The 12,928-nt window shown below is 54.9% G+C and overlaps 1 protein-coding gene across 3 annotated transcripts in view; it reads left to right on the top strand.

The window, feature by feature from the left end:
* The window catches only part of ALPK3 (alpha kinase 3), a 50,909-nt gene extending 42,896 nt beyond the window's left edge, over positions 1-8,013 (top strand). For 2 of the 3 annotated variants that reach the window (XM_027570883.2, XM_035728065.1), the window contains 5 exons: positions 287-567; positions 1,112-1,200; positions 1,972-2,195; positions 4,345-4,393; positions 4,974-8,013. In XM_027570883.2, the coding sequence (XP_027426684.1) occupies positions 287-567; positions 1,112-1,200; positions 1,972-2,195; positions 4,345-4,393; positions 4,974-5,319 (989 nt within the window). In that variant the 3' untranslated portion in view covers positions 5,320-8,013. The remainder of the gene's footprint in view (positions 1-286; positions 568-1,111; positions 1,201-1,971; positions 2,196-4,344; positions 4,394-4,973) is intronic. The other variant, XM_027570885.2, reaches the window with a different exon arrangement.
* Positions 8,014-12,928: the final 4,915 nt, after the last annotated feature.

Genomic DNA, 12,928 nt, shown 5'->3' on the forward strand with positions numbered 1-12,928 from the left:
CGGAAAAGCCGTGCCTTGTACAGACACGGACCTCGTCCTTGCTGTGTGCCGGGCACACTCAAGCACTGTTAAACAGCGGGGGTTGTGTTCAGGCACAGATCCGCCCTTGGGAGCTCACGGGCTGGCTTGGGCCCCACAGTGTACGGACCCCCAAAGAGCAGTCATGGGCACGAGTGAGCACGCCAGAGTGGCGGGTGGGAGTCTGTTCCGGCTCTCCCTGCCCGACAGACCCACCTCGGTGGGGCAGCAACTTCTAGTTTTCCACATCTTCCCTGTTCCCTTGCAGTTGGAGAGGAGATTGAGATGACCCCCATGGTGTTTGCTAAGGGTCTGGCTGACTCTGGCTGCTGGGGGGACAAGCTCTTTGGGCGCCTGGTGAGCGAGGAGCTACGAGGGGCTGGACATGGGTATGGCCTTCGGAAGGCCTCCCAGGCCAGGGTCATCTATGGGCTGGAGCCCATCTTCGAGTCAGGCTGCACGTGCATCATCAAGGTGTCCAGCCTGCTTGTGTTTGGACCCAGCAGCGAGACCTCTCTCCTGGGCAGAAACTACGACGTCACCATTCAGGTACAGCGTCCCATCCCCGGTCCCTCCTTCTACTGTCACCTCCTCCCCTCCCCCAGCTTGGGTCTGGCTGGAGGCAGAGGCCACTGCGTCAACCTCATGAGGTTCCTGGGACGGGTCTCGAGAAGAGCTGGGCTATGCGGGGCCATAGTTTTCAAACCATATTTTTGTAGCAGAAACCTTTCGCGTTGCCTTCACCCATACCTTGCCGGGAGCCTCTGCGTGAGATGAAAGGAGAGTGACTGGGTGGGGTGGGCCGTCTCAGTGTCTCCCTTGTTCTCCACAGCGTGGCCCCGGGGGCACTGCCTCCTGGGCTCCAGGGAACACAATTTGGAAACCACTTTGGAAACAAGCCCACAACCTCTTGTTTTGCAAATGAGAAAACTCAGGTGCAGAGCAGGGAGCAGGGAAGGAGTGAACCCCACCTTTCCCAGGGCTGGAATCCCCCTGCAGGCCCCTGGCAGATGGCCCTCCCGCTTAGAGCTGGACACGTTGGAGAGCGACGAAGCACCCTTGCTGACCAGACTTGGTTCTCTTTAACCCACAGGGATGCAAGATCCAGAACATGAGTCGGGAGTACTGCAAGATCTTTGCGGCCGAAGCCCAGGCGGCCCCTGGCTTTGGGGAGGTACCCGAGTAAGTGCACACGAAGGGGGGCACGCGGAGTGCAGACCTGCTGACTTGAGCTTCTGCCCAGAACAGTGATTTCAGGGTCCGTCAGGGGCGTCCTGAGTTACAGCCCGCAGCTAACCCCATGCTCGGCTCAATGGTCCCACAAAATCTAGAAATAAAGACCTCAAGATTAACTGCCCACTTTAGAAAAGGCTCTGCTCTGCTCTTGGGTCTCCGCCCACTCACCCCAGTTCCCTACCCCTTAGCTCCGCGGATGCAGGTGGCTGGATGCCGGGACTCCCTGACGGTGATGGGGGTGGGGTAAACCTCCAGGCCAGCTGGTCGGGACTCCCCCCACGGGCAGTAGGTGTCCGTGTAGGTTTTTGTAGGAGTCAGCTGCAAATGGTCGCTGTTTCCATGTTGAGACCTGAACTCTGACTCTTGAACCCTGGGGTCTCGTTGGCATGGAGCATCCTCTCTAGAGGTGTCCCTTTCTGTTGGACGCAGCCTGGTCTGGGTCCCTCACTCAAGCTCAGGGTCCCCCTGGGGCTACAGCACCATTCATTTCGAATCCCACTGAGCTCAGGGCATGGACAGGACTCTGAAGCCAATGGCCTCATTCCCTTTCCCAAGCTCAGAGCAGAGCTGGCCTCCCTCTCTGTCCTTCGGTCCCAGAGCTGAGAATTCCATTCTTGGAAGGACCCTCCTTTCCAACCCAAGAGCGTGGAGTTGCGGTGGAGGGAGGGGCTCTCTGGGGCCCTGCTTCTGTTCACGGCGGAGTGGAACTGTGTCTAGGATCCTCCCACTGTACCTCATCTACCGGCCTGCCAACAATATCCCCTATGCGACCCTGGAGGAGGACCTGGGCCAGCCCCTGCAGCCTTACTGCTCGCGGGAGGGGCGCTGCGCGGCCGCTCCGGAGGCATCGTGCAGCTCCGAGGTCCAGCGGAAATGCCAGACCTTCCAGCACTGGCTGTATCTGTGGACAAATGGCAGCTTCCTTGTCACCGATTTGGCAGGTAGGAGGCTGTGCGGGTGTGGGTGCGCGTGCAGGAGAGCGTGCGGGGCATTGCCTCCCCTTTTCTCCGCCCCCGCCCCGCCCCCCGCCCCGGGACCAGGTCACGGAGACCCGGCAGGTGCCACTAATACACGCCGGCCTCAGTGGCCTCGTCTAGAACTGCCGTGGCATCCACAGGAGCACATTCTGGGCTCCAGTTACAGTTAAGAAGGAATTTAGTTCAAAGAACATGACATGGGAGCTAATTAAACCGCCATAGCCAAAATCTTCCCAAACTCTCCCCTCCCCCTCCTCCTCTCCCCCCCCCCCTCCTCTCCCCTCCCCCTCCGTCTCTCTTCTTCCCTCCCTCCCCCTCCCCTCCCCCTCCTTCTCTTCCTCTACATCCTCCTCCTTCCGCTTTTGTTAGCTTTTTATTATGTGAACCAACTTCGTCTCTGTGGCTTCCTCCTATTTCTGTCTCCCCCATTCCTCAGATTTCCCCCCAACAAAGGCCAGCAAACACAAATCCTCCTTCCTCTGACCAGTCCTTCCCAGGCTACCCTCTAGCCAGAACCGGGCAGGGGAGAGGAAAGGAGAGTTTCTCTAGGCGGGAGGAGAGGAATGCTGGGAGTATCCCCCATCACCGTATCTGGTCCCCGATGTGAATCAGTGAGAAAGCCAAGGGCCAGAGGTAGAAAACTGGCTTAAATGTGCTTCTCGTTCGGGTTGAGCTGCACAATGAGTACGGTATATGTAACTCCGTATATTGAGGGGGGGCTGGTCGCACGTTAAGCCGTTTGTCAATCCTTCTGTTGGTTGACTCCATCCGTCCAACACTGAGCCACTCCTGGGAGGGTGAAAAGGTGAGTTGGGAATCCTCGCTGTCCTCAAGAAGCTGTGGTAAGTACGCCAGTTTCTAGAATGGAAGGATAATGCGACGCGGTCGAAAGACCTGGGACTCAAAGAAATCCGGCTTTCGTCTATGTGTCAGGGCTTTCCAGCTGGTCTCTGGAGACCCAGGGAGAAAGCCAAAGCTCAGGCAGGGCGATTGCCCCAAACTCTCTGAGCCTCGCCACATTTTCCCTCCCACGGAGTGACAGTCTCTTCCCTACCTCTCAGCCCGGCTGGGAGCACTGAGTGAGGCAGGGGCTGTGAGTGCTTCTGCAGACTAACATTCTGTGCAAACGCAGGGGACCATGGTTACCGGGGTGCAGAGCGGAAGGTGGAGCCCCCGAGAGAGAAATGACAGGGACTGACGTCTAACTGCTTGACCGCTATGCCTCAGACGCTGAGCGAGAGCCCTGCACACCCCGTGAGGCTCTCAGCCCCTGCATTACCCGCCTCTGAGAGCTGAGGGCTGGAGGTGGTTCTCGTAGCGCTTCGCCGCTCGGAGGGGCCGGGGCTGACATCGGCCCACGTGTGCCCGACTCTCATCCGTCGGACCCGGCGCTGAGCCCTGGTCGCGAAAGGCAGGCCCCCAGAAGGATGTGACAGGACAGTTTGAAAGTGGGGAGAGGCTCCCACTCTAATGCGTGGACGCTGGGATGCCGGGGCAGACCAGCCAGGCTGGAGAGGCCAGTCCCCCAGGGCCCGTTTTGCCTGGCTCTGTTCTCCCAACACCATCACCTGGTCTCGGCTTCTTGAGGTGTGGCCTTGCTGCCTGTGTGAGTCGGTAAAAGCCGGTCTTCCCCACTGTTACTTTTCTGCTGGTCCAGCCTCGTTTACGTTCACATTCCTACCTGCTCTCCCTTGCCCAGAGAGGAAGGAGCAGATGCCAGCTCAAAGTCAGCGGCCAGCCCAGCCTGTGGCCTAATGTCTCCGGTAGAGCAGGATTGCACAGCTGGAGGGGGTTGGGATCTAGGCGTAAGAACTGAACTTGTACTTTGACTCACAGTGGCCACTGCACATGGTCAGGGCACAGTTAGCAAATGAACGAATGAATGTGACCTTGCTCCGGCCCCTGGCCTCCGAGCCTGTCTCCTCACCTGCAAAAAGGGGTATTATTACTGCTAACAGTAGCAAGACGCCCACACTGCGTGTGAGCCCGGCCGGAAGTGAGGACGTGCCCTGAACCCTGGCACGTTCCCGTCCAGCGATATACCCAGTTTGGAGAGGTGGGGGCCCTGGAACCGACCCGGGCTGCCCCAGCTTCCAGTTTTGTCTCTTTCCAGGGGTGGATTGGAAGATGACCGATGTGCAGATTGCTACCAAACTGCGAGGGTGAGTAGCTCTCGGGGCCAGAAGGCCCTCTGAGAATCGTCTCGGGGTGTAAAATTATCCAAGTTCTTCTGGGTCTCCCTCCTCGAGGTGCTGGGCCTGTGGCCAGTTGGGGCCTGGGGCACCGGTGGCCGTGTAGCCATGTCCCGGGGGCCACTGACCTCCACCCACTGTGCCCCTGACCCCAGGGCTGGACCAGCAGTATCGATGCCCCCACACAGGATCACCTGCACCTCTGGGCTCCTCTTCCTTCTGGCTTGAGAAGGCTCGTCATGATGCAGATGAGCAAGGGCCCTGGGAGTAAAGTGGGGACGCAGAGTCTGCTGTAATTTGTACTGACAAGGCAGATCACCCTCACACCAGAGAATGTGGACGTGCTGAATTCCTACACCACCGTGTAATGGGGCTTTGGGGTAGAATTCAGGTTTGGGGTGCTGCTACCTGAGGTAGCACCCAGCTGGACTCCCCAGCACCCCCAAAAGGATGGGGCATAACACCCTGGCCATGCCCACCCCACCGTAGGCCCCCCCAGGGCTCTCCCTCTGGGTGGGACTCCCGCTCAGCTCTCACTGTTTGGCTGCAGATACCAAGGCCTCAAGGAGAGCTGTTTCCCTGCCCTGCTGGACCAGTTTGCCTCTTCCCACCAGTGCAACCCCTTCTGTGAGATGCTGGGGCTCAAACCCCTCAAGGGCCCTGAGGCTGCCCACCCTCAAGGCAAGGCCAAAGGCTCCAAGAGTCCATCCACTGGCAGGAAGGGCGGCCAGCTGAGTCCTCAGCCCCAGAAGAAAGGCCTCCCCAGTCCCCAGGGCACCCGGAAGAGTACTCCAAGCTCCAAGGCCACCCCTCCGGCCTCAGAGGCACTCGCCACCCAGTTGCTGGGACAGCCTCCTACCCAAGAGGGCGGCTCCAAGGCCCAGGGCCTGCGGTAGCCCCCACAGGAGGCTGGGGGCCTCCACCCAGCAGCAGACCAACAAGGAAGCAGCTCGAGGCGATGGAGACTTTCCAGAACTACGGAACTAACCAGAGAAGGTGCGCTGAGGAGGCGCCACGACAGCCTCTCCTCAATCCACTCCTCATCAGACGGCTTTTGTGCATGGTGGCACCCGGGGGGCTTCTCCTGGTGCCACCGTCAGCCGGGGCTCCCAGACCCCCCGCCCCCGCCACGTGCCTGGTGGCCTAGGCCCTCCTTGAAGTTTACACTGGCCACTGCTGGAGGCTCCCTGAGTCCTCTGCATGAGCTCCACACCCAGCCCCCCGCCCCGCCAGACCCTGCCTTGAATGTCGTACTCTGGGAGCACACCGGCCAGTGGTTACCCTTTACCTTTGCTTGGCCCTGACCTCTCTCTGTCCTTGGGGCTTCGGGCATCCTGCGCTGTGTCTGGCCTGGTGACTCTCAGGGAGCCTTCTCCTTCCAGCTACTTGGCCTCGTGCCTCCCAGCGTGTCCTGCAACTAACCTGTCACTGAGCCCAGATGGGGCTCAGGACACTTCCAGAGCCTGTCTTGTTCTCGTGCGGTGGTCTTTGGTGATGTGTGTTCATGCCCTTCCTTCCCCCAGCACTCAGGCACTCACTCAACCTGCTTCCCGCGCTCCCTTGCCCCCCCCATCTCCCATCCCCAGCTTCCAGCCGCCCGGCAGCCTGCTGCCTTTCCTTCGCTGCCTCTCTGCTTGTCCCCTTGCCCAGGCCCTTCTCCAGCCTGATTCCGCACCCTGCCCACCAGTCCGCACCCCCCTGCCTCTCCCGGGCCCTCTGCCCCTGCGGGAGAGGCGGCATGAGGGTCGTGTCAGCAGCTGCGGCCAGAGGGCAGGTGTTGGCTCAGAGGGACCTTGTGCTCCTTCCTGGAGAGATGGGCAGTCACAGTGAAGTTCACATCCCCCCTAGACCAGGGATGGAGGAGGGCTAGGCCTGGTCTCCCAAGGGGAGCGCACTGGGGAGGTCGAGGAAGGATGCAGTCCACTCCCGGGCTGGGCTGAGGGTGTCCCTGTGCCCGGGAAGTAGGATGCCTGCCCCAGCCATCAGGTCTTCATCCCGGGGCTCCAGCTCTGGGGCTTCACATACGGGCTCCCAAGGAATTGCTGTGCTCGGCCCAGCACCCTGGGGGCCTTCCTGAGAGCCCCTCCTGGAGGCCGGGGACGGGACGGGTCTGGTGCTAGCCTGCTCCCCTTGGAACACAATAAAGGCAGCCACTGTGTACCCTGCTCGCCCTCATCTGGTGTGGTTGTAGGTGTACGGGGTCAGGGCCCCCTCTCCCCAGGCAGGTTCTCCGGGGGTGCCCCACAGCCCCTGGGCCCACTGCAATAAATGAATCCAGGCTTTGGCTCCTGGATGGACATTCAGTCTCAGCCTTTGTGACCACAGTGACACAGTCTGTGCTGCTTGCCCAGCTGGGCTGATGGGGATCTGGGGACTTAGGTCTTTGGAATTGTTCCTTCATTTGGAAGAGGAACACAAAGGAAGGAACCCAGGAAGGAAGAGCAGAGCTGGAGGCTCTGGGGAAATGGCCAGCGTCTCTGGCTGTCTCCACTGCCCCAAGGCCGGCCCTGGGAACAGCCAGCCTCTGCCTCCCAGCTGCTCACTGGCCCTTTCCTGCTTCCCACGCTGCAGAGGCTTCTTACTCCCCGACAGCCCCATGCCACAACTTCCCTTGCCTGACGTGTATGCCCCTCCGTTTTGACACTTCTGACTTCTCTACCTCCTCTTGTGCTCAGGGGACTCTCCCCACTTTTTCCTCTTGCCCTCATGTGCCCCAGTCTGCAGATCCAGATTGCCTTGGTGAACTGGGAGTTGGAATGTTATCCATTCATTCATCCGTCCATTCAGCAGACATATGCTGAGCACCTCCTTCATGCCAGACCCCGTGTTGACAGCTGTGGGAGGCACAGATATATGAGGTGGCCTCAAAAGAGACTTTCAATAAGGTTTCTTGGGCTTTGAGCAACAGAAATGGACTCAGACCCACTTTAGCAAGGAAAAAGGGTTTGTGGGAAGGGTGTTGCGGCAGCTCCCAGAGCCAAAGGAAGAGCTGAACGATTCGGCTTGAGACGGTGGGAGCCAGTGGGGCTCTAGAGCTTGCATTCCGGGAGCTGCTGCTATGGGCTGGTCAGCAGCAACCAGCCACTGGGACTCCCTTCCCTCGAGATTCAAATTCCTGTCCTAGAGCTCGGGGCACTCTGGAGTGGGACAGAGGCAGTTTTCCAAAGGACCGGGATTCTTTCCAGACGAATGGTGGAGAGGGGGAGGGTAGAAAAGGACTTGGTGGCAGCAGCAAAGAGACGCCCCCCCACACACACACTGTTCTTCCCACCTGATGTATTACGACTGTCCCACATACAACCAAGAGTAAATCCCACTCTACTTGGGGAGACCATTCAAAGTCACGTCCAATGACTAAGTCCAGGGGCTACCATTTTCCAAAGTCCAGTGTCACGAGTGATACTCTTCCCCCTTCTATCACAATCCCATTTTGAAATTCTGCAACCTGGGGAGTAAAATTAACCATCGTCAACCAACATTCTTTTTTTTTTTTTTAAAGATTTTTATTTATTTATTTGACCGAGAGAGGGAACACGAGCAGGGGGAGTGGGAGAGGGAGAAGCAGGCTTCCCGCGGAGCAGGGAGCCCGATGCGGGGCTCGATCCCAGGACCCTGGGACCATGACCTGAGCCGAAGGCAGACGCTTAACGCCTGAGCCACCCAGGCGCCCCATCAACCAACATTCTTGAACCCAGAAAGAAAGGAAGCACCGGTAAAGGCTGGAGTCCATTTCCAGAACAGGTCATGAGACCTAGTATTTCTGACTAGGGATTTTCTGCCTGTTGGAGTGACCCCAAGTTTCCGTCCTGAAGTGCGGCTCCTCGGTGGCCCTGCCCTGCCCCCTTCAAGGAGCATCAGTCAGGTTTTCCCTCGATAGGGTTAACCATCCTACTACTCCATGACCTCTTGTTGTGTGTCACTCAGAGCTATAAGGAGCCCAAAACAGCTGGGTGTGCCTCAGCTTCCAATTCACGTATTACTATGACATTTTGAGGATGTGTCTCCTTGGAGACTAACACCTCTACACCAGCCTGGTCCCAACCCTCAGGTGTGTGGGAGGCACGGAGATGGAGAGACAGCTCACCCCTCTCCGCCTGCTTCCTAGCCTGTGAGGGCGAACAAACACCGGGAGATGCATGTCAGTTCCGAGCTTGTGCTATATCCTGTGGGTCGGACCCAACCTCTCAAGGTGGTGTTTCTCAGCTGGTGCCCTCACTGAGTTTTCAGCAAACCATCTCACCATATTATCAAGCTGACTGCTCCTGGACTGCTGGCATCCTGACCAGATGAGTGAATGCCATAGGCATCAACCCCTTACTTTACTTCTGCTGTAGAATGCATTCTTTGGTCGGACGCACTATGTGGGGATGCGACAGCGATGTTTACAGCATTTGATAAGTCCACGGATATTGACGGTGGGAGGCATGATGGATAAGGAAAGCAAATCCAAATCCAGATGATGGGGCCCATAGTGGTCGAGACGGATTTCTGCCCTCTTGAAGTGATAGGTGTAGACTCAGGGGAGGCTCAGCAGCAGGTCAGGAGGAGGGGGCATGGAAGAATGAGTGAGGAATTCACACACATGGCCTACCTGTGCCTTCAGAGCCCTATCCTGGAGCCTCCCCTTGAAGATGGAGTGCTTCTGGCCATGGCTCACTATGGCTGGCTGGATCAGATAACCCCGGTTCATGAGGGGCAGCATGGCCCTCTGCTGTGCTGCAGCCAAGCATTTAGGCTCCCCCAGAGCTCAGTGGTAAGCCAGAGCGCCATGTCTCAGAAGGATAGTAGTTACTTGTTGGCCGGAGAATCACTTGGTTCTGAACCCTGAGTTTCCCTGCCATACTTTTCTTATTAGGACTTGCCACAAACTTCATTAGCACTCTGCTGTGCCACAGGCCCCCCACGGTTCCCCAATATGCCACAGACAGACACCTCAAGCACCATTGGATCTGCCAGGTCATGGGGCCTGGTAGGCGAACCATTCTCCCAGCTGGAGAAACTTCACTTGCTCTCGGCCCAACCCAAAGCTAGGTGGTCTTCTAGGTCAGTCAGTACATGGTTTGGAACAAGATGCCCTAAATGGCATTTTTGCCTGGAACTGGGTCTTAGTGGTAAGGGATTAAAAATGTGGTAATTTGTTCTACATTATGGAGGAAATATTCTGACCTGATCAGACCCCTCAACCCCCAGGAATTTACCAAGACCCCCCCCCTTTCTTTTTGCATTTTCACATGATTTATCTCCCACCTCTGACTCACATATGTCTTATCAAGGCATCTAGAGAAACTGCTGACTCCAGGCTCGATCAGCATGATGCTGTCAGTGTGAGGGAACACTGTGGTGGCGAGGGCAGTGTCCCTGTGAGCCAGGTGGTGGCACAGAGCTGGTCAGCTATGATATTCAGCTGAAGATGAACTCTTTCTGAAGTTCTTTGTTCATCAAAATAGAAGGAAAAAAATGAATTCACTAGAGCAAAGGATTCATACCAAACGTGAGGAGCTGGATGAATTTGCTTGAGCAAGAAGACCATCTCTGGAACAGCACCTGCAGTTGGAGACATCACTTTTGAAAGCTTACAGCAATCCAGAGACTTCTTGGTGTCTTGCACTGGTCAAGCTGAGCTGTGGTAGGAATCACTATGACTTCACTCTCAAGTCTTTGATAGTTACACTGATTTCTACATTCCCCCTAGGAATACGGTTCTACTTTTGATTTACCATTTTGGTGGGGGGTGGATTCCAATGGCTTGTGCTTGTCCTATCCCACTATGGTCGCTCTAACCCCACACATCGGAGTGCCATTGTGGGAGGGATGTCTCCTTCAAAATATATCCATTTCAACTATTCACTCAAAATAATCCTGGGTTGGCTTTGAGATTCCACTGTCTACTGTGGTGCAAATTTGGTCTATCAATTATCCCCATTGGTTGGGAGACCACATGCTTTTCTTTTGCCCCCAGAAATTGGACTTAGCTTGGAGCCAGTATCCTACAGAACTCCCCTCCCCAAGTTTGGGTATTTTTCTTTTCCTTCTATAGTTCCCAGATAAATGGACACAGATCCCTTTGGGGGAAGGCCAAGGAAGGTTCACGATATGCATTAAGTGTTAAAATAAGGTTTCCCTTCAGAGATATTTGGCTTACTCTCCACCGAAGGTCTGGAAATTAGTGGGAGATTTTGACTCCACCTTGGCAGCTTGAGACAGACCTGTTTGCCCAACCAGAAGTCTTTAGTTATGGTTATAGCTAGGTAATATCTTAGGGACTGTCTGGTCTTCATTCTTGGGACCCAGTGGTTGATTAGCCACAGCTTGAGGTCTGGTTTCCATGCCCATGACCACTGCGATGACTCCTCTACTTTGTTCCTTGTATCTGTCTCTGCTGCTGAGATCAGGCTGCTCATTTTCACAGCAGCTCTCCCAACCAGCATTCCAGGCCTAGAGAGGAAAGCCAGCAGAGCCTCGCCCATGTATGTCTCATAGCAAGGAGCAAGACCACCGTCTGGGTCCTGTTGGAGGACAGGGAGAGGGTGGATGGGCTGGATGCATGCAAGGGACCCAATAAAGCATTCTTTTCTCCTGAGATCCATGAGTTCCTGCTTTCTTGGGTATTTGGTCTTTTTAATATAATTTAGCATGGGTCAACGTTTGGTCCAGATTTGTACTATCCACCCCCTACCCCGCAATGATTAAAAACTGTATCTAGCTGTTTGAGCTTCCGCATTACATGTAGATCTCCGGTGAGCAAACATATCCATAAATATCACCTGAAGCAAAATTATATTCCACCTATCTTGGTCTGTTTAAACAGCCTTCAAAAATCTTCCACACATTTTCCCTATAGTTTCTGACAATGTGTATTAGCTAGTGCATACCGTTTCTTCCAGGTGTGACTCTTCTTTTTCCTGATCTGATTCTGCCTCTCATCCCCTGAGCTATGTTGGGTGTGGATTCTGGTTATTGGCAGATCAACAGTGTGGTGTGGGACAGGGTCTGGGTCTCAATTTTATGACTTGATGGTGCCAAAACCCTAAAACTCAGGGAGGCTGTCTCGTTCATTAAACTTATGAGAAAATGGGATTTGTGCACCAAAAACCCAACTTACTGATTTTTAATGAGAAATTGAACCATCCAGGAGACTGGACCCGTGTGTTGGCCTGAAAAGCAAATTCTTCCCTTCTTCTGAAAGGAAAAGTTGTTTGGCAAGCTTAGAACAAGGGAGACAAACTTTAGTTCAAACCCAGCTTTCCTAGCCAGAGGAGTTGGAGCTTGCTGCTTAAATTCCCCGAACTGAGCTGCCTCATCATTGTTCAAATCCTTTTGCTAGGATTTATAGACTGCCTATCACATGTAACAATTCTACATTCTGGGTACATACCCATGAACAAAACAGACATAGACTCCTCCCCCAGAGAGCTTACAGTCTAGTGGGGGAGACAAACATTAAACACACACACCAATAAATGTATAATGGCGAATATATGTGTTAAGTACTACAAAGCAGAACGATGGGAGAGAATACCAGCAGGCTGTGGGACTCGAATTAGATTGGGGCTCTCAGGAGCCAACCTGAAGGCATTGATGCTTGAGCTGAGATCAGACGGGTGTTGGTCAGAGGAAGGGGAAGAGCGTACCAGGCAGAAGGAACAATCCATGCAAGGGTCTGTGTCAGGCTGTAACAGAGGGATGGAATGAAAGCTCGTGTGGATAGTGCATGGTCAACGAGGGCACTGTGGCATCACACTACGAGGTCCAGAAGGGGGTGAGGCTAGACCATGGAAGGACATTTGCACTGAACCCCAAGAGCAGTGGTGCGTCAGTTAGGATCAGTGGTTACTGGAACTGATAGAGGAGCCCTCCCCTGATGGTAGCCTAAAGCAAGACGGAGTTATTTCTTCCTCAGGAAGAGGTCTGTAGGCAGTAGGAGATCTGGACATGGCCCACCTGGGGCTGGCATGACAATTCTAGGATGTTGTCAAAGGGAAGGCTCCTCTGGATCTCTGCTCTGTCCTGCCAACCCAAGCAGTAGCAGTTGACCCCAAGTGCAACATCATGAATAGAAGAACTAAAATGGTAATACAGCTGTCAAACAACAGTCAGCTGTATCCTCGTTGTAGAGAGTCAACAGAGAATGCCTAACGTTGACAATAAAAAATAGTGTCTATATATTTTTAATCTATCAATCATCTATCTATCCACCCACCCGTCTATTCATCCATTTAGCTATCATTCATTTATTTTATTTGCAGAGGTTGCTACCGGAAGTGAATAGACAAGAACGGTCTGTCTGTAGGTGGGGTGGGGGGTGGGTCTGGTCTCTGGTTTTCCTGGTTCTGGTCTCCCTGAGACTGTCCAGGGGTGAGAATCCTTTAAATTTCCTTTGCTGGTCATTTATGTGGCTCTCACTTGAAACAAAAATGCCTACCGAGGGACCCCCAACTCCTTCTGTTTCAGGAACCACCTATCAGGAATTGGGTCATATCCCCTTCAACCAGGTAAATTTGAGCT

This window comes from Zalophus californianus, chromosome 6, assembly GCF_009762305.2.
Source record: "Zalophus californianus isolate mZalCal1 chromosome 6, mZalCal1.pri.v2, whole genome shotgun sequence".
In the NCBI taxonomy this organism is placed as follows: Eukaryota; Metazoa; Chordata; class Mammalia; order Carnivora; family Otariidae; genus Zalophus; species Zalophus californianus.